The 21,212-nt window shown below is 34.5% G+C and overlaps 1 protein-coding gene and 1 non-coding gene across 5 annotated transcripts in view; one reads left to right on the top strand and one right to left on the bottom strand.

The window, feature by feature from the left end:
• Positions 1–21,212, bottom strand: part of STAG1 (stromal antigen 1) — a 402,324-nt gene that overhangs the window by 218,273 nt on the left and 162,839 nt on the right. For all 4 annotated transcript variants that reach the window (XM_042954675.1, XM_042954671.1, XM_042954673.1 and 1 more), the window contains exon 5: positions 11,906–12,002. In XM_042954675.1, coding sequence (XP_042810609.1) covers positions 11,906–12,002 — 97 coding nt within the window. The remainder of the gene's footprint in view (positions 1–11,905; positions 12,003–21,212) is intronic.
• Positions 16,744–16,850, top strand: LOC122198976. Its single transcript, XR_006193261.1, has one exon. It is a non-coding gene; the product is annotated as a U6 spliceosomal RNA (small nuclear RNA).

Here is a 21,212-nt window from a genome sequence, read left to right as displayed (position 1 = left end):
AATACTACTTGGTAATGAGAAAGAATGAAATCTTGCCATGTGCAACAACATGGATGGAACTGGAGGGTATTACGCTAAGTGAAATAAGTCTGTCAGAGAAAAGACAGATGTTTTCACTTATACGTGGAACCTGAGAAACTTAACAGAAGACCATGTGGGAAGAGAAGGGGGGAAAAAAGTTTCAACCAGTGAGGGAGACAAACCATAAGAGACTCTTAAATACAGAGACAAACTGAGGGATGATGGGGGAGGAGTGGAGGAAAGGGGAAAACGGGATGGGCATTGAGGAGGGCACTTGTTGGGATGAGCCCTGGGTGTTGTATGTAAGTGATGAATCATGGGAATCAACCTCCAAAACCAAGAGCACATTGTATACACTGTATGTTAGCTAAATTGACAATAAATTATATTTTAAAAAGTATTTTATATTTTAAAATAAATTATATTTTAAAAAATAAATAAATTTAAATATATATATAAAGACAAAAAGAAAACTCCTAAAAGGAATAAGAGAAAAGCAATTAGCTACATACAAGAACACCAGCATAAGACCATAAACTGAGTTTTCAAGAAAAACTTTTCAAGCCAAAAGAAGTTGCATGATACATTCAAAGCGCTGAAAGGAAAAAAAACCTACATCCAAGAATACTCTACCTGGCAAGGATATCATTCAGAATTAAAGGAAAGATAAAAAGTTCCCCAGGCAAAAGTTAAAGGAGTTCATCATCACTCAAAATTCTAAAGGGACTTCATTAAATGAAAAGAAAGAGTCATTACTAGAAGTACAAAAATTATGAAAATAAAAGATCTCACTGGTAAAAGTAAACATACAGGAAATGAAGTAGATCACTTATAAAGCTAGTATAAAGGTTAAAAGACAAAAACACTAAAATCCATTTTACCTACAATAATTCATTAAGGAATACACAAAATACAAAGATGTAAAATATGGTATCATTTACATAAAACATGGAAGGGGAAATAAAAGGCAATCTTTTAGAATGTGTTTATACTTAAGCAACCATCACCTTAAAATAGTTACACATAAAATGTTATATATGAGCTTCATGATAACCACAAACCAAACCTACAACAGACATAAAAAAATTAAAGAGAAAGAAAAAAGCATATACTAAAAGTCATCAAATCAAAGGGAAGAGAGTAAAAGATAGGAACAGGGTAGAACTACAAAAATTACCAAAAAATAGTTAACAAAACAGCATTAACTACATACCTATAATTAACCCCTTCAAATGTAAATGGAATAAAATGATGTAATCAAGAGACAGGGCAACTGTGTATATAAAAAAGACCCATCTGGGGATGCCGGGGTGACTCAGTCCATTAAACATCTGACTCTTGATTATGGCTCAGGTCATGATCTCACAGTTCGTGGGAATGAACCCTGTGTCAGGCTCTGTGCTGATAGCATAGAGCCTGCTTGGGATTCTCTCTCTACCCACCCCCTCAAAATAAATAAACTTAAAAAAAATAAAAATAAAAAAGATCCATCTATATGTTGACTACAAGAGATTCACTTCAGATTTCAGAACACCTACAGACTGAAAGTAAATAAAGAGACAAAGATATTCTATGCAAACAGAAACAAAAAAAATTTTAAAAAGCTGTAGCAGCAATTATTTAGATCAAACAAAATAGACTTCAAAACAAAGACTGAAACAACAGAGAAAGGCAATACCTAATGATAAAGCAATGTATCTAGCAAGAAAATGTAACTATTTTAATGATCTATGTACCAAACATAGGAACACCTACATATATTAAGTATTTAGAGACATAAAAGGAGAAACTGACATTAGTACAGTTACAGTAGAAGACTTTACCAGCTCACTTACACCACTGGATGAACCATTCAGCCAGAAACTCAGCACCTAGTAGAAACACTGGCTTTGAACAACACAATAGAGTTGAGACAGAGTTGAGAAATGAGACAGGCTTAACAGGTATATACAGAACATTCCATCAAAATTCATGAGAATATAGTTTTCAAGGGTATTTAGAACACTGTCCAGGATAGATCACTTGTTAGGTCACAAAAAAACCCTCAATAAATATAAGCGCAGACTGAGATCATATCAAGCATCTTTTCCAACCACAACACTACGAAACTAATGATCAATTATAAACCAAAAACTTGAAAAAACCCACAAACACATGGAGGCTAAAGAACATTGTACTAAACAACCAATGCATCAATAAAGATCAAACAATACATCAGAAAATACCCGAGTCAAATGAAAATGGAAACACAGCAGTTCAAAATATTTGGGACACAACAAAGTCAGATGTAAAAGGAAGTTTATAGTGATACAAACCTACCTCAAGAAACAAAATAAAAGCTCAAATAAACAAATTTAACTTCACACCTAAAGGAAACACAAAAAGAAAAACAAAGCATAAAGTCAGTAAAAAGAAGGAAATAATGACAAGAGAGTGGAAAAAATTACTGAGTAAAGAAAAGATCAAACTAAGATCTGATTCTTTTCAAAGAATCAAGTAAATTGATAAATTTTAAGTCACACTATAAAAGAAAGAGAAAGGACTTAAAAAAATCAGAGATGAAAGACAAATTACAACCAACACCATAGAAATACAAAGGATAAGAGACTCCCACAAAAAATTAAACACCAACAAACTGGACAACCTAGAAGCAATGGATAAATTCCTAGAAACAATCTTTCAAGAATGACTCAGGAAGAAAAAAAGAAAATCTGGACAGATTACCTGTAATGAAACCAAATGAGTAGCCAAAAACTCCTAACAAACCAAAATCCAGAATCAGATGGCTTCACAGGTGAACTCCACTAAACCTCTTAAAAGAGTTAATATCTGAGGCACCTGGGTGGCTCAGTTGGTTAAGTATCCCTGATTTCAGCTCAGGTCATGGTATCTCACAGTTGATGGGTTGATTCCCACATTGGGCTCTGTGCTGACATCTCAGAACCTGGAGCTTGCTTCAGATTCTGTGTCTCCCTCTCTCTCTGCCCCCCCCCCCCCCCCCCCCCCCCGCTCCTTCTCTCTCTCCCTCTCTCTCACAAATAAATAAACATTAAAAAAATTTAAAGACTTAATACCTATCCTTCGGAAACTATTCCAAAATATTCAAATGGAAAAAATGTTTCTAAATTCATTCTCCAAGACCAGGATTACAAATATACCAAAAGCAGACAAAGACACTAAAGAAAATGGCAGGCCAATATCCTTGATGGAAATATATGCAAAAATCCTAAACAAAACATTAGCAAACTGAATAAAACAATATATTAAAGGCCCATTAACTATAATCAAGTGGAATTTATTTCATGGATGCAAGCATGGCTCAATATCTGCAATCTGCAATCAATCAACCCATGTAATAGACCACATTAACAAAATAAAACATAAACATAAAACAGTGTGCCTAGGTGGCTAAGTTGGTTGAGCGTCCAACTCTTGATTTCAACACAGGTCATGATCCCAGGGTCATGGGATCAAGCACAGAGCCTGCTTAATTAAGATTCTCTCCCTCTCCCTCTTCTCCTCTCCCTGGCTCACCCTCTCTAAAAAAAATAAATAAAAATAAAAAATAAAGGATAAAAATCCTATGATCATCTCAAGAGATGCAGAAATAGCATTTGGCAAAATTCAACATGCATTCATGATAAAAACTCTGAACAGGATATAGAAGAAACACATTTCAACATACTAAAGGCGATATACAACAAATTGGTTAACATCACAATGGTCAAACAGCTAAAAGCTTTTTCTTCAAGATCAGGAAAAAAACAAAGATGTCCATGCTCACCATCTTTATTCATTATAGACTAGAAGTTCAAGTCACAGAAATCAGGCAAGAAAAAGAAAGAAAATTCATCCAAATTGGTAAGGATGGAGTTAAACTGTCAGTATCTGCAGATGACATGACACTATATATAGAAGATCCTAAAGACTCCACCAAGAAACTATTAGACCTAATAAACAAATTCAGTAAAATAGCAGGATAAAAAATTAATATGAAGAAATCTGTTATGTTTGTATATACTAATAAGTAACTAGCAAAAAGAAAAATTTGTAACTGCATCAAAAAGGACAAAATACCTAGGAATAAATTTAACTAAAAAGGTGAAAGACCTATACTCTGAAACTATTAAGATATTGATAAAGGAAACTGAAGACAACACAAATAAATGAAAAGTTATGCCATGCTCAATGACTGAAAGAAGTAATATTGTTAAAATGTCTATACTACCCAAAGCAATACACAGATCCTACACAATCCCTACCAAAATACAAACAGCATTTTTTTACAGAACTAGAAGAAAAAATCTCAAATTCAAATGGAACGACAAATGACCCCAAATAGTCAAAGAAACTTGAGAAAGAGGAACAAAGCTGGAGGTAACACACTTCTGGATTTCAAACTATATTACAAAGCCATAATAATCAAAACAGTATTGTAATGGCACAAAAACAGACACATAGATCAATATAATAGAGTCCATTATAAACTCATATATATATGGTCAATTAATCTCTGACAAAGGAAGGAAGAATATACAACAGTGAAAAGACAGTCTTCAATAAATGATGCAGGGAAAACTGGGCAGCTACACATAAAAGAATAGAACTGGACCACTTTCTTATACCATATACAAAAATAAACTCAAAATGGAGTAAGGACCTAAATGTAATACCTGAAAACATAAAACTCCTAAAAGAAAACATAGGCAGTAAACCTCCGAACAGTCTTACCAGTAATTTTTGGGCTCTACCTCCTCAGGAAAGGGCAACAAAGGTCATAATAAACAAATGGGACTATATCAAACTAAAATTCATTTGCCCAGTGAAGCAAACCATCAATAAAACAAAAAGGTAACCCACCAAATAGGAGAAAATATTTGCAATCATGGTCCTTTGGATTAATGTCCAAAATACATAAAGAACTCATAAAATTCAACCCCCAATGAACAAATAATCAGATTTTAAAATGGGGAGATGGGGGCCAGGTGGCTCAGTTGGTTGAGTGTCCAACTCTTGGTTGAGTGTCCAATTCTTGATTTCAGCTCAGGTCGTGATCCCAGGGTCGTGGGATTGAGCCACACATCAGCTCCATGCTGAATGGGGAGCCTGCCTGAGATTCTCTCTCTTCTCCTCTGCCCCTCTCCCCTGCTTGCACTCTCTCTCTCAAAATAATCAATCTTTTAAAAATGGGCAGAGAACCTAAATAGAATTTTTCCTAATAATACATAAAGATGACCAAAAGACACATAAAAAGAGGATCAACATCACAAATCACCAGGGAAATGCAAATCAGAACCACAATGAGATATTACATCACACCAGTCAGAAGGGCCAGTATTAAAAAGACCAGAAATAAAAATTGCTGGCAAAAATGTGGAGAAAAGGGAACCCCTTTGCATTGTTAGTGAAAATACAAATTGGTGAGCCACTAAGGAAAACAATGTGGAGGTTCCTCAAAAGATTAATGATAGAAATATCTTTTTTTCCAATAATTCTACTTCCGGGTATTTACCTGAAGAAAATGAAAATACTAATTTGAAAAGATATGTGCTTGCCTATGTTTACTGCAGCATTATTTACAATAGCCAAGACACAGAAGCAACCTAAATGTCCATCGATAGATGAATGGATAAAGAAAAAAATGTGTGTATGTACACACGTGCAATAGAATATTACTCAGCCATAAAAAAGAATGAAATTTTACCATCAGCATGGTAAATGGATGGAAATCCATTATGACAGGGATAGACCTAGAGGGTATAATGTTATATGAAACAAGTCAAAGAGAGATACCACATTTTCACATATACGTGGAGCCTAAAAAACTTATCAAATGAACAAAGAAAATAGAAATAGCCTCACAAATACAGAGAACTGATGGTTGCCAGAGGGGTGGAGGAAGGAAGTGGGGGAATGGGTGAAATAGGTGAAGGGGATTAACAGATAAAAATTTCCAGTTATAAAATAAGCCACAGGAATGTAAAGTACAGCATAGAAAATATAGTCAATAATATTGTAATAACTTTGTATAGGTGAGAGATGGGAACTATACTTATTGACGTGAACAGTGCATAATGTATGTAAATGTGAAGCCATTGTGTTGTTATACCTGAAACTAGTACAATATTATATGTCAACTACACTTCAATTTAAAAGAAGGGATTTCAAATTTAAGTATCATCCTTTCACCCCAATTCCCTCTAAGCTTTCCACTTCATCTATATATATACACACACCCTGCAGGTAGCCAGTCAATATTCTTTTTTGCCTTTCCTCTGTTTCTTTTTGCTCAAAAGAAAAGATACACATTTATATTCCATTTTTCCCTTCCCAAGAAAGTTGCATTCTTTAGACACTCTTTGGCACTTCGTATTTCATCCTTAAAAATGTATCCTGAGAGTCTCCCTGCATCAGTCCAGAGATCTTCGTCATTCTTTTTGACAATTTACTTAGTCACTCTCCTATATATGAGCATTTAGGTTGTTTCCAATATTTTGAAAGGACAAATAATAATGTATTGAGTAACCCTGTGCATTTATTTTCTTAATTCTAGAGTTATATCTTCATGGCAAATTTACATTAGTAGGGTGGCTGGATAAAAAACAAATGTAGTTTTGATAGATATTGCCAAATCTCTTTCTATCAGAGATGTATCAATTTTTATTCCAGGAAGCAGTATAACAGTGACTGTTTTCTAACAGCCTAACCAAAACGTCATTGTAATTTTTAAAGTTACCAACCTGAGAGGTGAAAAATAACATCTCAGTGTAGATGTAATTTGCCATTCTCTTCTTTCATATGTTTTCAGATATTCTTACTAAAATTTCATTAGTACTTGGGTATATTTCTGGATTTTTATTATATTCCACTGATGCGAAAACAGTGTGCTTTCTTGGTTAATCACAACAAGAAAAGATCTTCCTAGGGGCACCTGGGTGGCCCAGTCAGTTACGTATCTGACTTGATTTAGGTTTAGGTCGTATCTCACAGTTTGAGGGATTGAGCCCCACACTAGGCTCTGCACTGACAGAGCAGAGCCTGCTTGAGATTCTCTCTTTCCCCTGTCTCTGCCTCTCCCTTGCTCGTGCAAGTGTACACACACATGCTCTCACTCTCTCTCAAAAATAAACATTTAAGGAAGCACCTGGGTGGCTTAGTCGGTTAAGCATCTGACTCTTAGTTTAGGCTCAGGTCAAGATCTCACATTTTGTGAGTTCAAGCCCTGTGTCAGGCTCCATGCTGACACTGCAGAGCCTGCTTGGGATTCTCTCTCCCCCTCTCTCTCTGTCCATTTCCTGCTCACACGCGTGCAAGCTCTCTCTCTCTCAAAATAAACTAAAAAAGGTTAAAAAATAAACATTTAGAAATGAGAAAAGATTGTTCTGTGACTCATACCAAAATATTTTAAAATCCATTTTTTAAGATGCCTCTTCAGAAACTAAGAGGACACCAGAAAAGAAAATTGGCAAAGGACAGAAACAGAAAATTCAAAGAAAAAGTAATAGAAATAGCTCTCAAGCCTCACTCAGATGAGAAATACAAATTAAAACCATCCATATAAAAAATTAGCCAAGATCAACAACCTAATTAAAAGGCTCAAATTATAAAACCAAAGATCTTCCTTCACTTATTATGGGGTTACATCCTGATAAACTCATCATATGTAAGTTGAAACTATTAAGTCAATAATGTACTTACTATATCCAAACCACTAAATATCACAGCCTACCTTAAATGTGCTCAGAACACTTCATTAGCCTACAGACGGGCAAAATCACCTAAGACAAAGCCTATTTTATAATATAGTGTTGAATTTCCCATGTAATTTATTGAATACTGTACAGAAAGTGAAAAGCAGAATGATTGTAGAGGTAAAGAATGGCTGTAAGTGTATTGGTTGTTTACCCTCATTATTGTGGGGCTAACTGGGAGGTGTGGGTCACTGTTTCTGCTCAGGATCAGGAGAGAGTATCCTATCATGTATCTCTAAGGCAAGAAAAAGGTCAAAATTAAAAATTCAAAGTACAGTTTCTATTAAATACATATTATTTTACACCATCATAAAGTTAAAAAATCACAAGTTGAACCATAATAAGTTGGGGACTGTCTGTATTTGAAAAATATATAGGGATAAATCTTCATGCCCTTTTATTTAGCAATGGACTCTCAGATTTGACATTACAAGCATGAGTAAAAATAAATAATAGATAAAATGAACCAAATTAAAATTTAAATGTTTTAAGTATGAAAGGACAGCCTTCAGAAAGTGAAAAGACAAGCTACAGAATGGGAAGGAAATTGTTCCAAGTTATATATCCGATAAGGGTTTAGTATTCAGAATATATACAGAATTCTTACAATGCACAACAAAAAAGAAACCATCTAAGTCAGAAATGAACACAGGGCTTGAAAACACATTTCTTTAAAGAAGACATATAATGGCCAAAAAGCACATGAAAATATGTTCAAGATCATTGATGAGATACCAATGAGATACCACGTCACACCCACTAGGACAGTTAAAATTTAAAAATTAGAAAATACCAAGAGTTGGCGAGGAAGTAGAGAAAAGGGAATCCTAGTACACTCTTGGTGGGAATGTAAACTAGCGCTGCCACTAAGGAAAACAGTATGGAGAGGATGTGAAGAAATAAGAGTTTTCATACATTTTTTTGAGGAATATAAAATGTAGTTGCTGTAGAAAATAATTTGATGGTTCCCTAAAAAGAAAAAGCAGAATCACCATATGATCTGGCAACCCCCAAGTACTCAAACAGAATTTGTTCATAAATGTTTATAGGAGTAGCATTCATAATAACCAAATGGTAGAAATAACCCAAATGTCCACCCACAGATAAATTAAAAAATTGTGATCTACACTACCAAGTTATTCAGTCATAAAAAGGAATGAATTATAGATACATGCGACTACCTCGATAAACCTCGAAGGCATTATGGCTAAGTGAAAGAAATCAGACACAAGAGGTCATATATTGGACAACTACTTTAATATAAAATGACCCAAACAGTCAAATCTACAGGAACAGAAAACAGATTAGTATTTGCCAAGCATTAAAGGAGGGAGGACAGATGAATGGGGAATGATTACTTAATGAATATGAAGTATCCCCCTGCAATACTAGAGAGTGATGAAAATGTTGCAATACTAGAGAGAAGTAGTTCAACATTGTAAACATGCTAAAAGCTACTGAACTGTACAATTTAAGATGGTTAATTGTGGTGCCCCCAGGTGTCTCAGTCGGTTAAGCGTCTGACTCTTGGTTTTGGCTCAGGTCATGCAGGAGTTCTACCCCTGCATCAGGCTCTGTGCTGATTGCAGAGCCTGCTTGGGATTCTCCATCTCTCCTTCTTTCTCTGCCTCTCTCTCTCAAAATAAGTAAATAAGCTTAAAAAAATTTTTTTCATTAAATGGTTAATTATAAGAATAAAAATAAATAACTAGATAGATCAACAAAATGGTTGATTGTATATTAAGTGAATTTCAACTCAATTAAAAAAAATCACACTGGTACATCATTTTTCAATCATTTATAAGACCAACTCCAAAATTTGATAAGAACACTTTGTTGAAAAAACTGAAAAGAAACAAACATTCTCATATATTACTAATGGGAATAAAAATGGGTACAATCTTAGAGCAGGAGTTTGGCAATATCGAACAAAATTTACAAATATATTTTCCCACAGACATCCTTCCACAAAGAGCAAATAAGGTATACACAACATAACTCATTACAGTACTGTATGTAATAGAAGAAGACTACAAATGATGAAAGGCCTGTTAATAGAAGACCAGTTAAACTAAATTATCATACATACACACAAAGGAGTGCTATGATCCTGGATTGAAAAAGCTCCCAATATACCACTATCCTTTGTGTAAGAGTAGTGGGGAAGGAAAGAATATATATTCCTACTTACATGTATGGAAATTAGATAAATAATGCAGACAGACAGGCAGACAGATGATATACAACAAAATAGTTAAAAGCAGTTAACTCTGGAGTAGATGGGAAGGCAGGAAATGGTAAAGACTTTTTGTTTCATATCTTTTAAAGCTTTTTGGTTTTTTGATTCCTGGGAATTACAAAAGGAAAAAATTCAGAGACTACCAACTGTTTTAAAACCAAAACCGAAACCAGCGTGCCTGGGTGGCTCAGTCAGTTAATCGACCACTTCTTGATTTCAGCTCAGGTCATGATCTTGCAGTGGTGAGACTCAGCCCCACATCTGGCTCTGTGCTGAGCACGGAGCCTGCTTGGGATTCTCTCTCTTCCTCTCTCTCTGCCCCTCCCCCACCCATGCTCTCTTGATCTCTCAAAATAAATAAATTTTTAAATCAAAACAATCCAACAGAACACTTACATAGATTAGATAGTTCACTTAAAGTATGTCACTCGTGCTTTGACTTACCAATTTTAAGACTGCAAAATTAACAGTCTTTTCCCTCCCAACAGCATAATCTCCTGCCACTCTTCATCAATTTCAATGCTCTAAGATTCAGGTTCAAACTCTATGTCCAAGAGAGTACCCTGCTTTCTTGTCTTGAGGCATTTATACCCAATCTGTTAACTTTGGCCTTTCTTGGCCCTCTTAACTTTCTTTTACACAGTCTCAGTCTCACCACAGAGATTTTCCTCTAAGATGCACATATCTTACAAATACTCCCACATTCACACATACATAGAGATACAAAGCCTAGGCTAGATCAGAAGCCCTTCCTTGGTATTCCCACAGTATCCTGTCCTTAGGGACACAGACTCCAGATTGAGACAAGCCTGACTCCGAAACTTGAGTTTGGCACTTAAACTAACTGTATGATGTCCAAAAATTTCTATAAAATCATACCTGCCTGACAGAACTGTTAACCAATATATTAAATGAGTCAATGTATGTAAAGCACAGAGCATGACACATTAAATTGTCATTAAATAGTAACCAGTGTTATTACTCTTTAGGTGGCACTGAGCACTTTATACTAACTACTGGAATAATTTCCCTCTTTGCTCCTTATAATAAAGCCTCCTTTGAAAACTATACATACTCTAATACTGACTGGGGCAGAGACTATCTTCATAACATTAGGTATATTCTGGAACACTGCTTAGTACAAGATAGAGGTGTTCTGTAAATATTTGATAAACAACTTGTGTCAATACTGTGAGTGACAAACAAAAATAAAGTCTTCAAGAAATCAACTGAATCAGTGATCTCAATAAAAGATCACTGTACTTTCTGCACTGGAAAGCAAAGAATGCTGATTCCCAATCCCCCCTCTCATGTAACACAGCATAATCTGTTAGGATTTATCTATTCTTGAGAAGAAAAATATCAGTTATCAATACGATAAAAATAAAATTACATTATTTTAAAAAACTATCTATAGATATCAAACAGATGATAAACTTAAGAAACCAGATTCTGGTGCTTATGTTACCTTAAGCAAATTATTTAAGGTCCACGTACTTAATCTATGCAATGAGGACCAATATACATACTGACAAGAAAACAAAATAATGAATACTAGGAACTACCAAAATTCCTAATACGAAGCACAAACAGAAATACTATCAATCAGTAAATATTAATCATAAAAACTTATGATATAAAAAATCAATTCAAATTCTTCAAATGAATTTTAGATTTCCTTGAAAATTTCATAAAATTTTATAGATCTGTTCTTTCGTAGCAAAACTGAACCAAAAAAAAATGAAACAGCTTTAAATAACAATAATTTTCTTTATGAGAAAAAGATCACCACATTGTACTAGGATGGATTATATATAATGAATGAAAGGTGAAATAATTTGACACTGCTGGACTGACAGACTCAATGTACATTATTTATTCCATCATTATGTACCTCGACATCCTGAACACTGGATAAAAAAGTTGATCAAATCCAGAAGTGCGATGTCCCTGTCTTGTTTATATGATTCAATCCAGTCATCCACCACAGACTGTAGGAAAAAAATACATAAAAATGAAAACTCAAAAAAATTGGTATTACAACCAATAAATTTTTTAAAGTTTGTGATTTTATCTGTGTGTGGTCTATTTAAAATACTTACCCGAAATCATTTCTCTGTAGCCAAATAAAAGTAAAGATTCCTTTATTTTTCAAGAAAATTAAAAGATGAGTTACTAGGTTTCAAAAACTTGTTTAAACTGGAACACAATACAAAACTGACTAGTTTAATAATTATTAAGCAACTATAGATACTAATATTCAAACCACATTGTGAAAATACAAAAGCTAAACTAAATACACTTACACATAGAAACTGTTCATATATCAAAAAATCTATTTCATTAGTAGTGCATAAAAAGAATACACACCATATATAAAATGCATTTTTGTCAGGAATGAAAAAATGAGTTAATATTAGGAAATCAAATAATTCAATTATAAAGGAGAAAAAATTAAATGAAATTACTAGATCTCAAAATGGTATGTGACAAAAAAGTACAGCCAAGATTAATAAACAACTTCCAGAAAAAGTAAAGTTAGATGAAATATATACAAACAAGATACAAAGACTAAAATATATTTATTGTTGAAATGCTCAAGACATTTCAACTCAAAATGGAACAAGGCAAGGATGTATCCTTAATTATTTGACACAGGTTTTAAGTTTTTAGTAAAACCAAAAATGAGTTAAATGATAAAGAGAATTCTCCCTTTCCAAAAGTTGAAAAAAATACCTAATAGTCTCTAGTAAAGGGACTCAAAAGATTCATACCGGAAAAAAATTGGTTAAGACAGATAACAAAAGATAAATGTACAAAATAACTTTTAGATATTGCAAATGTATAAGAAACATAAATGGATGAGCAATCTGTTCACAACTAGTTACCTAATTATAAATTCAAGAAAGGTATGTTGATGAGGAAAATTATAAAAACTAGAGGATATAGAAAATCACCTAAATAAGTTTTATGTATTGGGTTAAAATTAAAAAAACGCTTCAAGTTCTATCAATAAAGTCTTTCCAGATTGTTAGCCAATTTAATGTGATTCCATGCAGCCTACTTGTAGGCTACATTGTTTGAGGTTTGTTTGGGTGGAGGAAGGATATTACAGAAAATCTATGAAAATAATTTTTAAATACTTTTAAAATCAATTTTTACTTTTGTATGTAAGTACAGTTATACACGGTAAGATATAGGAAACTTAAGTTACACCTTGATGAAATTTTACAAATATATACAAATCTGTGTAATCATAACCAGTATGAAAATATAAAGCCTTTCCAAAACTGAAATGGCTCCCTAATGCTCTCTTCTAATCAGTAACCATTCCAAGCCCAGAGGGTTTAACCACTATTCCTTAACAGTGGACATGTTTTTGAAACTCATATAAATAGTATTATCTTTTATATCTGACTTCTTTCAATCAAAGTTGTATCAGCTGTTATGTGTACCACTACTTCCTTTTTTTTGAATTTCCAGATAGCATCTGATTATTTAACATACCACAATTTATTACCCATTGAACTGGTAAAGGACATGACTGCTCTTTCCATTTTAAAGCTATCATGAATAAAATTGCTGTAAATATGACTGTACACATATTTTGATGGACATCAACCCTTGTTTCTGTTGTATATATACCCAGTAGCCAAACTATTAACATGGAACACATGTATGTAGATACTTAATAGACAATGCCAATGTTCTAAAACAGGTGTATTAAATTATACATCCACCAACAATCTATGAGATCTGCCAATGTATGAGACTGGGTGTTCCACATCCTCATCAATACTATGTATTATCAGTCCTATTAATTTAACCATTCTGATTGAGCACATACCTCCTTTAACAACCTCTTCTAGTGAAGAGCAACCACATTCCCTTCTTCCATGTGAAAAGAGAGAACTTTTTAAAACTGCTCATGAACACTAGGTATCTCTATTTCTTCACATTGATGTCTGGGAGGATTTACTTTAAAAGTAAGCAGAAAATTAGAAAGAATACATGGTTGTAGAAGAGGGTTAAAAAAAAACAAAAAAAAGAAAGGATATCATAGTATCTGTTGAAAGTTAAGCTCGGCAGAATAATGTGTCAAGGACATGACTGACTAAGAATGGTGGTGAAGACAAAGAATGGATAAAGCAGGTCAAGTGATTTTTAAATTGATGACCCAAGCAGAAATGCTTTCTGAACAAAGTAAGGAAGTATGGCACAAAGCTAAAGAGGAACCATTTCTCCACTTCTACATGGGGCCCAGTATTGTGAAAACACTCTGAAGATGGTGAGTACATTTTCTTCAATTCCCAAAGTGAAAGTGTCAATTTATAATCCCACCAGTTATATGTGAGGAGCCCAGAAACATTCTGAATAAAACTAGTGAACAGGGAATTGCATAAATATCAAAATTTAACACAAAGACACTGAAAACAATATAGACTGAAAATAACACAGAACTAGAAAAGTAATATAAGAAAATAGAGTGCAGAAATAAATCCAGGTATATTATATATAGAATTTAAGCTGTGACAAAGGGGATACTTAAGTTTTTGAGGGAAAAGGCGGTAAATTTAATAAATGATTCTTGTGTAATTGGTTATTCATCTTAAAGGACAAAAACTACACCTTTTAAAAGAGTGGGGTGAAGGCAAAAGAATCTAAAGAACTGAACTCCAGAGAGATAAATCCTTCTTGGATTGGCAGACACTGGTGATTGTTAGAGGCACTGCCAAGTATGGGCATAGGTGAGTGGATTATACAGTATTTCATAATATATAAGGCCTTGGCCTGTGAGACAGGATAAAACAGAAAACTTATATAAGGCACATCAAAATTAAATTATGGGAATCTTCAATAGAGAAAAAAATTTTAAGTAGCCATAGGGTAAGGATAAGGGGACCAAAGGATAAGAATATGGTACACATCTCATCAAAAAGAATGAAAGCCAGGGGATTAAGGAAAGACATATTTAAAGTGCTGAAAGAAAAAAAAACCGCCCATCAGTTGGCAAAAAAAACCTAGCTTCCTTCCCTATGATCCCACAAAGATCAACAACTGGACAGCAATACACAAACAGTCCCAGGAGACCACTAGAGTCCACACAGAATGTTTTAACAATAAGTTAAAATAATCACAGAAGAGAAGGAAGGCAACTTCATCTTGCCTGCACAATCCCATCCCCCAACCTAACACAGTTCAAAATGCTCAGAAGAAATTTCCCAGCCACCTGAGTGGCTCAGTCGGTTAAGCGTCCAACTTCAGCTTAGATCATGATCTCATGGCTCATGAGTTCAAGCCTCACATCAGATTCTGTGCTGACAGCTCAGAGCCTGGAGCCTGCTTCAGATTCTTGCCTCACTCTCTCATAGATGTACTGAGCCAGCTAGGAACAATGAATAAAAGCAGAAGCTATTAATAGCAGACAAGCACCAGGAGACATCATGGTTCACAGAGACCTGCTCTGCAGACAAACTCAGTATATTTCACAAGTGACAAAGCCAAAGGCTAGCACAGCCACTGTGGACTCCCACAGATATTGCCAGCTTTCCACCCTTGGGTAGTTTTGTTAGCTGAAACCAGTTGCATGAGTCCTTTTCTGAAACCTTCCCCTGCCACCACCAGATCTGTACCACAGCCATGCAGGATTTCTATGGCTACATAAGTAGAAGAAGCCAGTCACCTAAGTCCTTCCTCAGACACACAGGAGCCAAGGGGCTGCACATGCAGCCAACTTAAGCTTCTACAGCTAGATGAGTATAAGACACCAGCCTAGTGCACCCCCCATCTCTGAACACTGTTGCCCATGCTCAGAGCTAGCCCCTCTATGTGCACCACTGTCCTAACACCCATCACTGACCTGCACTGCAGCATGCACGCACAAGGTGGGGGAAACATACAGCCACTGGTGAATATACAGAAAGCCATGAAACCCTGCAGCTCATATCAGGTCCTGCCTTCTGTCACTGTCCAGTACCACCTTGCCCACCTGTACCTAGCTCCTCCAGGCTGCATATCTATACTCCCTCACTCAAGCTCCCTTCCACGGTCTCCACTGCAGAGTGCATGCCTGGAGGGAGAGTGTGCAACCACAGGAGGGGCATTGTCAACCAGGGTCCATAGTTGCCAGGGAGCCCATAACTGGCTTTACGCCTTGCTACCTGCACTGATACTCACCACTAAAACTGTGTCTGAGACAGGTCTCCTCCACCATATAGATACCTGAAGCTGCCCACCACAGCTCAGTGTGTGCACACCACTGGCTCTGGCTACCACCACTGCCTGCTTTGGTCCCTAGCTACCAAACCTGGAAGTGTTGCTTAGGACCCCAACAGCTCTCACAGGCACTGCAGATCTTTCACAGTGCTCACCAAAGATCAATCGGTTCAATGCAGAGGAACCTGGTGGCCTGAGCATGAAAGACATCATGCCTTCCTAAACCCAGTGCCACCATACGCCACATTTCTCACCCTACAACACTAGACCCAGGGTCAGTGCATGATTAAGTGTGCCTTCACACAAAGGTGAAAGGTTCCCCATATGGAAATCCCTCTTTCGTCTGGAAGAGGTAACTGCTTTTTCAAATACATAGACATGAAAACATGATTCTTCATGATTATGAAGAATCAGGGAAATATGTCTCCACCAAAGGAATACCGTATACCTCTAGTAACTGGCCCAAAAAAATGCATATCCAGAAAATGCTGAATAAAGAACTCAAAACAGTTTCTCATGCTCACTGCTGCAGCACATACACTAAAACTGGAACGATACAGAAAAGATTAGCATGGCCCTTGTGCAAGGATGACATGCAAACTCATAACACGTTCCATATTAAAAAAAAATTCTATAGCTAGTCAGAGAGCTACAAGAGAACACAGATAAGCAATCAATAATATCAGAAAAAAATATATAACAAAATGAGAAGTTCAACAAAGAAAGAAAACGTAAGAAAGCACAGAACAGAAATTCTAGACCTGAAGAATACAATGACTATAATGAAGAATTCAATAGACAGTTTCAACAGTGAGCTTGAATAAGCTAAAGGGAAAATCAGTAAGCTACAACACAGATCAAGTAGAATTATCTAAATGCAGGAGCAAAGAGAACAATGAAAAGGAATGAAGAAAGCTTATGGGAATTATGGCATACTGACAAAAGAAATAACATACGCATCACTGGAGTCCCAAAGAGAAATGAGAGAAGGAAAATGTAGAAAGCTGATTTTAAAAAATAATGGGTCAAATTATTTTTTAAGTTCTCTTTTGATTTCTTTTTGACACATCTGTTCAACAGCATGTTGTTTAATCTCCACATATTTATGAATTTTCCAGTTTTGTGTAACTAATTTCTAGTAATTCACACTACTGTGGACATAAAATATATACTTGGTATAATTTTGATTCTTATTAAGACTTGTTTTCTGGACTAACATATGATCTTGGAAAATAGTTCTATGTGACTTGAGAAGAATGTGTACTCTGTTCTTTCAGACATAATGTCCTGCAAATCTGTTAGGACCATTTGGTCTAACCTGTCATTTAAGGTTTCCTTATTGATTTTCTGTATAAATAATTTGTGAATTGATATAAGTGGAGTATTAAAGCCCCCACTAATACTGTATTGCTGAACATTTCTCCCTTTAGGTTTCTTAATATTTTCTTTACATCTTTAGGTGTTTCTATGTTGGGGGCACAAATATTTACAAATGCTATATCTTCTTACTGGATTAACTCCTTCATCATTATGTAACATGACTCAATGTCTCTTATTATAATCTTTATTATAAAATCCATTTTCGCAGGTATAGTTATAGCTAATCCACCTTTCTTTTAGTTTCCATTAGCATGGGATACCTTTTTCCATCCCTTTGATTTGTGGCCCTGTGTGTCCTTGTATCTAAGGTAAGTCTCTTACAGCAACAAGTAGATGGGTCTTTTTTTTTTTTTTAATCCATTCAGCCACTCCTTGTCTTTTGATTGGCAAATTTATCATTTACATTTAAAGTAATTACTGATAAGTATGGGCTAACTGCATTTTGTTAGTGTTTTTCTAGCTATCTTTGTAGTTCTTCTCTATTCCTTTCTTCTACCCTTGAGACACAGGAAAATGGAAAGGTAACGCCAAAATGTATGGGATGCAACAAAAACAGTTCTAAGAGGGAAGTTCTCAGTGATAAATACTTACACCAAGAAACAAGAAAAACCTCAAATAAGCAAACTAACTTTACACCTAAAGGAACTAGGAAAAAAAAAAGAACAGGTAAAGCCCAAAGTTAGAAGAAAGGAAATAACAAAGATTAGAGCTGAAATAAAGACTAAAAAGATAACAGAAAAGATCAATGAAACTAAGAGCTGCTTCTCTGAAAAGATAAACAAAATTGACAAACCTTTAGTTACTCATCTAGAAGAAAAGAAAGATGACTCAAAATCAGAAATAAAAGGAGATGTTATAACTGATACCATAGAAATAAAAGGATTATAAGATATTACTATGAACAATTATATGCTAACAAATTGAACAACCTGGAAGAAATGGATAAATTCTTAGGAAAGAAACCTCCCAGATAGAACCATGATCTAACAGATAATCTGAACAGACCACTTACTAGTAAAGGAGACTGAATAAGTAATCAAAAGCATCCTAAAAAACTGGTCCAGGACCAGTCAGCTTCACTGGTGAATTCTAGCAAACATTCAAAGAAGAATTAATATAAATCCTTTCTAATAGAAGAGGAGGGAACTTTTCCAAACTTACTTATAAGGTGAACATTACCCTGATACCAAAACACGACAATAATGCCAAAAGAAAATAAAATTACAGGCCAATATCCCTCAATCCCTCATGAACATAGATGCAAACTGACTAAGAAAATATGAGCAAACTGAATTTAACAATATATCAAAAATATCATACACAATGATTAAGTCGAGTTTATTTCAGGGATGCGAAGATGGTTGAACATTCACAAATTGTCAATGTGGTATACCATATGAACAAAATGAAGAATGGAAATCCTATGATTTTCTCAACAGATGCAGAAAAAGCATTTGAAAAAATTCAACATCCATTTATAATAAAAACTATCAACAAAGCAGGACAAAGGAAATGTACCTCAACATAATAAAAGCCATATATGACAAGCCCACAGCTAATAACCTACTAAATGGTAAAAAGATGAAAGCTTTTCCTCTAAGATCATGAACAAGACAAGGATGCCCACTATCATCACTTTTATTCAATACAGTATGGGAGGTCCTAGCCAGAGCAATTAGGCAAGAAAAAGAAGTAAAAGGCATACAAATCAGTAAGGAAGAAAGAAGTAAAACTTTCACTATTTGCAGATAATATATACAGAAAACCTTAAAGACTGCATCAGAAAATTGTTAAAACTAATAAACTCAGTAAGGTTGTAGTATATAAAATCAATATGCAAAAATCTGTTGGTTTTATACACTAATAATGAACAATCAGAAAAAGAAATTAAGAAAATAATCCCATTTATAATTACATCAAAAATAAAATATGTATAAAAAAATAATGGCAAAGAACTTCTCAAACATGGTAGAGATCTGGACATCCAAGTTCATGAAGCTAAAAATTCATCTCAAAATTTCAACTGAAAAGTCTTCTCCAAGTCACATAATAATAAAAGTGTCTAAAACTGTAGAGAGAGAAGTTTAAAATAGCAAGAGAGAAAAGTAATTCTCTCATAAAACAAAACCCCAATAAGGCTATCAGCTGATTTCTCAGCAGGTATCTTACAGGCCAGGAGAAACTATAATGATATATTCAAAGTGCTAACAAGAAACTGTCAACAAGAATACTTTACCTAACAAAACTGTCCTTCAAAACTGAAGGTGAAATAAAGCCCTTTCCTAAACAGAAGTTGAGAGAATTCATCACCACTAAACCTATATTACAAGAAATGCTGAAAAGAGATCTCCGAGCTGAAACAAAAGGACACTAATTAGTAACATGAAAACGTGTGGCAATATACAACACACTATAAAGGTAAGGAGATAGTTAGATTCAAACCCCCTAATATTGTAATAGGATAGTGTTGACTATTTTAGTATAAAGATTAAAGGACAAAAATATTAAAAATAGCTATAGTTTTAAATTTAATGAATACACAATATAAAAATGCAAATGTGACATCAAAAACAAACATAAAACAGAGGGATCTTGTAGAGATATCTGCACTCTAATGTACACCACACCATTTTTCACAGTGGCCAAAATATGGAAACAACCTAAGTGCCCATCAACAGATGAATGAATAAGGAAAATGTGGTATCTAAACAACAATAAACAAAAACAAACAAAAAACAAAAATGGAAAATGTGGTTATCTATACACTGGAATACTTTTCAGCCAAGACAAAGAAGGAAATCCTGTCACTTGTGACAACCCAGATGAACCTTCAAGTCATAATGCTAAGTGAAATAAGTCACAGAGAGAAAAATATACACTGTCTGATATCACTTATTCCATAGGAATCTAAAAAAAGCCAAACAGAAAAACAGACATAGAGTGGTGGTTACAAAGGACTGGGAAATAGAGAAAATGGGAAGGAATCAGTCAAAGGGTACAAACTTCCAATTAGAAGATTAACAAGTTCGGAGGCAACATAGAGAATGGTGATTATAGCTAGTAATACTGTATTCTATAATCTTAAATGTTCTCACCACAAAAAAATAACTGGAAATAATACAAGGGAATGGGGGTGTTAGCTAAACTATAGTAGTAATCTTTTGTAATATACAAATATATCAAGTCACAATGTTGTACATCAATTATATCTCAATAAAGGAAAAAAGGAAAAAATGCAGAATTTTTTACCTAGCAAAAAATGTCTTTCAAATAAAAGCAAAATAAAAACTTCCCAGACTAAGAAAACTAAAAACCAAGCAAATGGACTGAACATTCCCTCTAAAAAACAGAGACCACCCAGACTGTATAAAATGACCTAATCACATATATCTACAAGACACACTTTAAATATAGAAACACAGACAGGTTATACTGAAAGAATGAAAAAATATATATCCTGCAAACTTTAACTATAAAAAAGCTGTTACAACCATTTTTATATCAAAGTAGAAACCAAGACAAGGAGTAGTATAAGTATTAAAAGATAGATTTTATAACAATAAAGTGGTAAATTCATCATGATGATATAACAGCTCTGAAGTTTT

The sequence above is a fragment of the Panthera leo genome, chromosome C2, assembly GCF_018350215.1.
Source record: "Panthera leo isolate Ple1 chromosome C2, P.leo_Ple1_pat1.1, whole genome shotgun sequence".
NCBI lineage: Eukaryota > Metazoa > Chordata > Mammalia > Carnivora > Felidae > Panthera > Panthera leo.
This window is presented reverse-complemented; position numbering and strand designations above follow the sequence as displayed.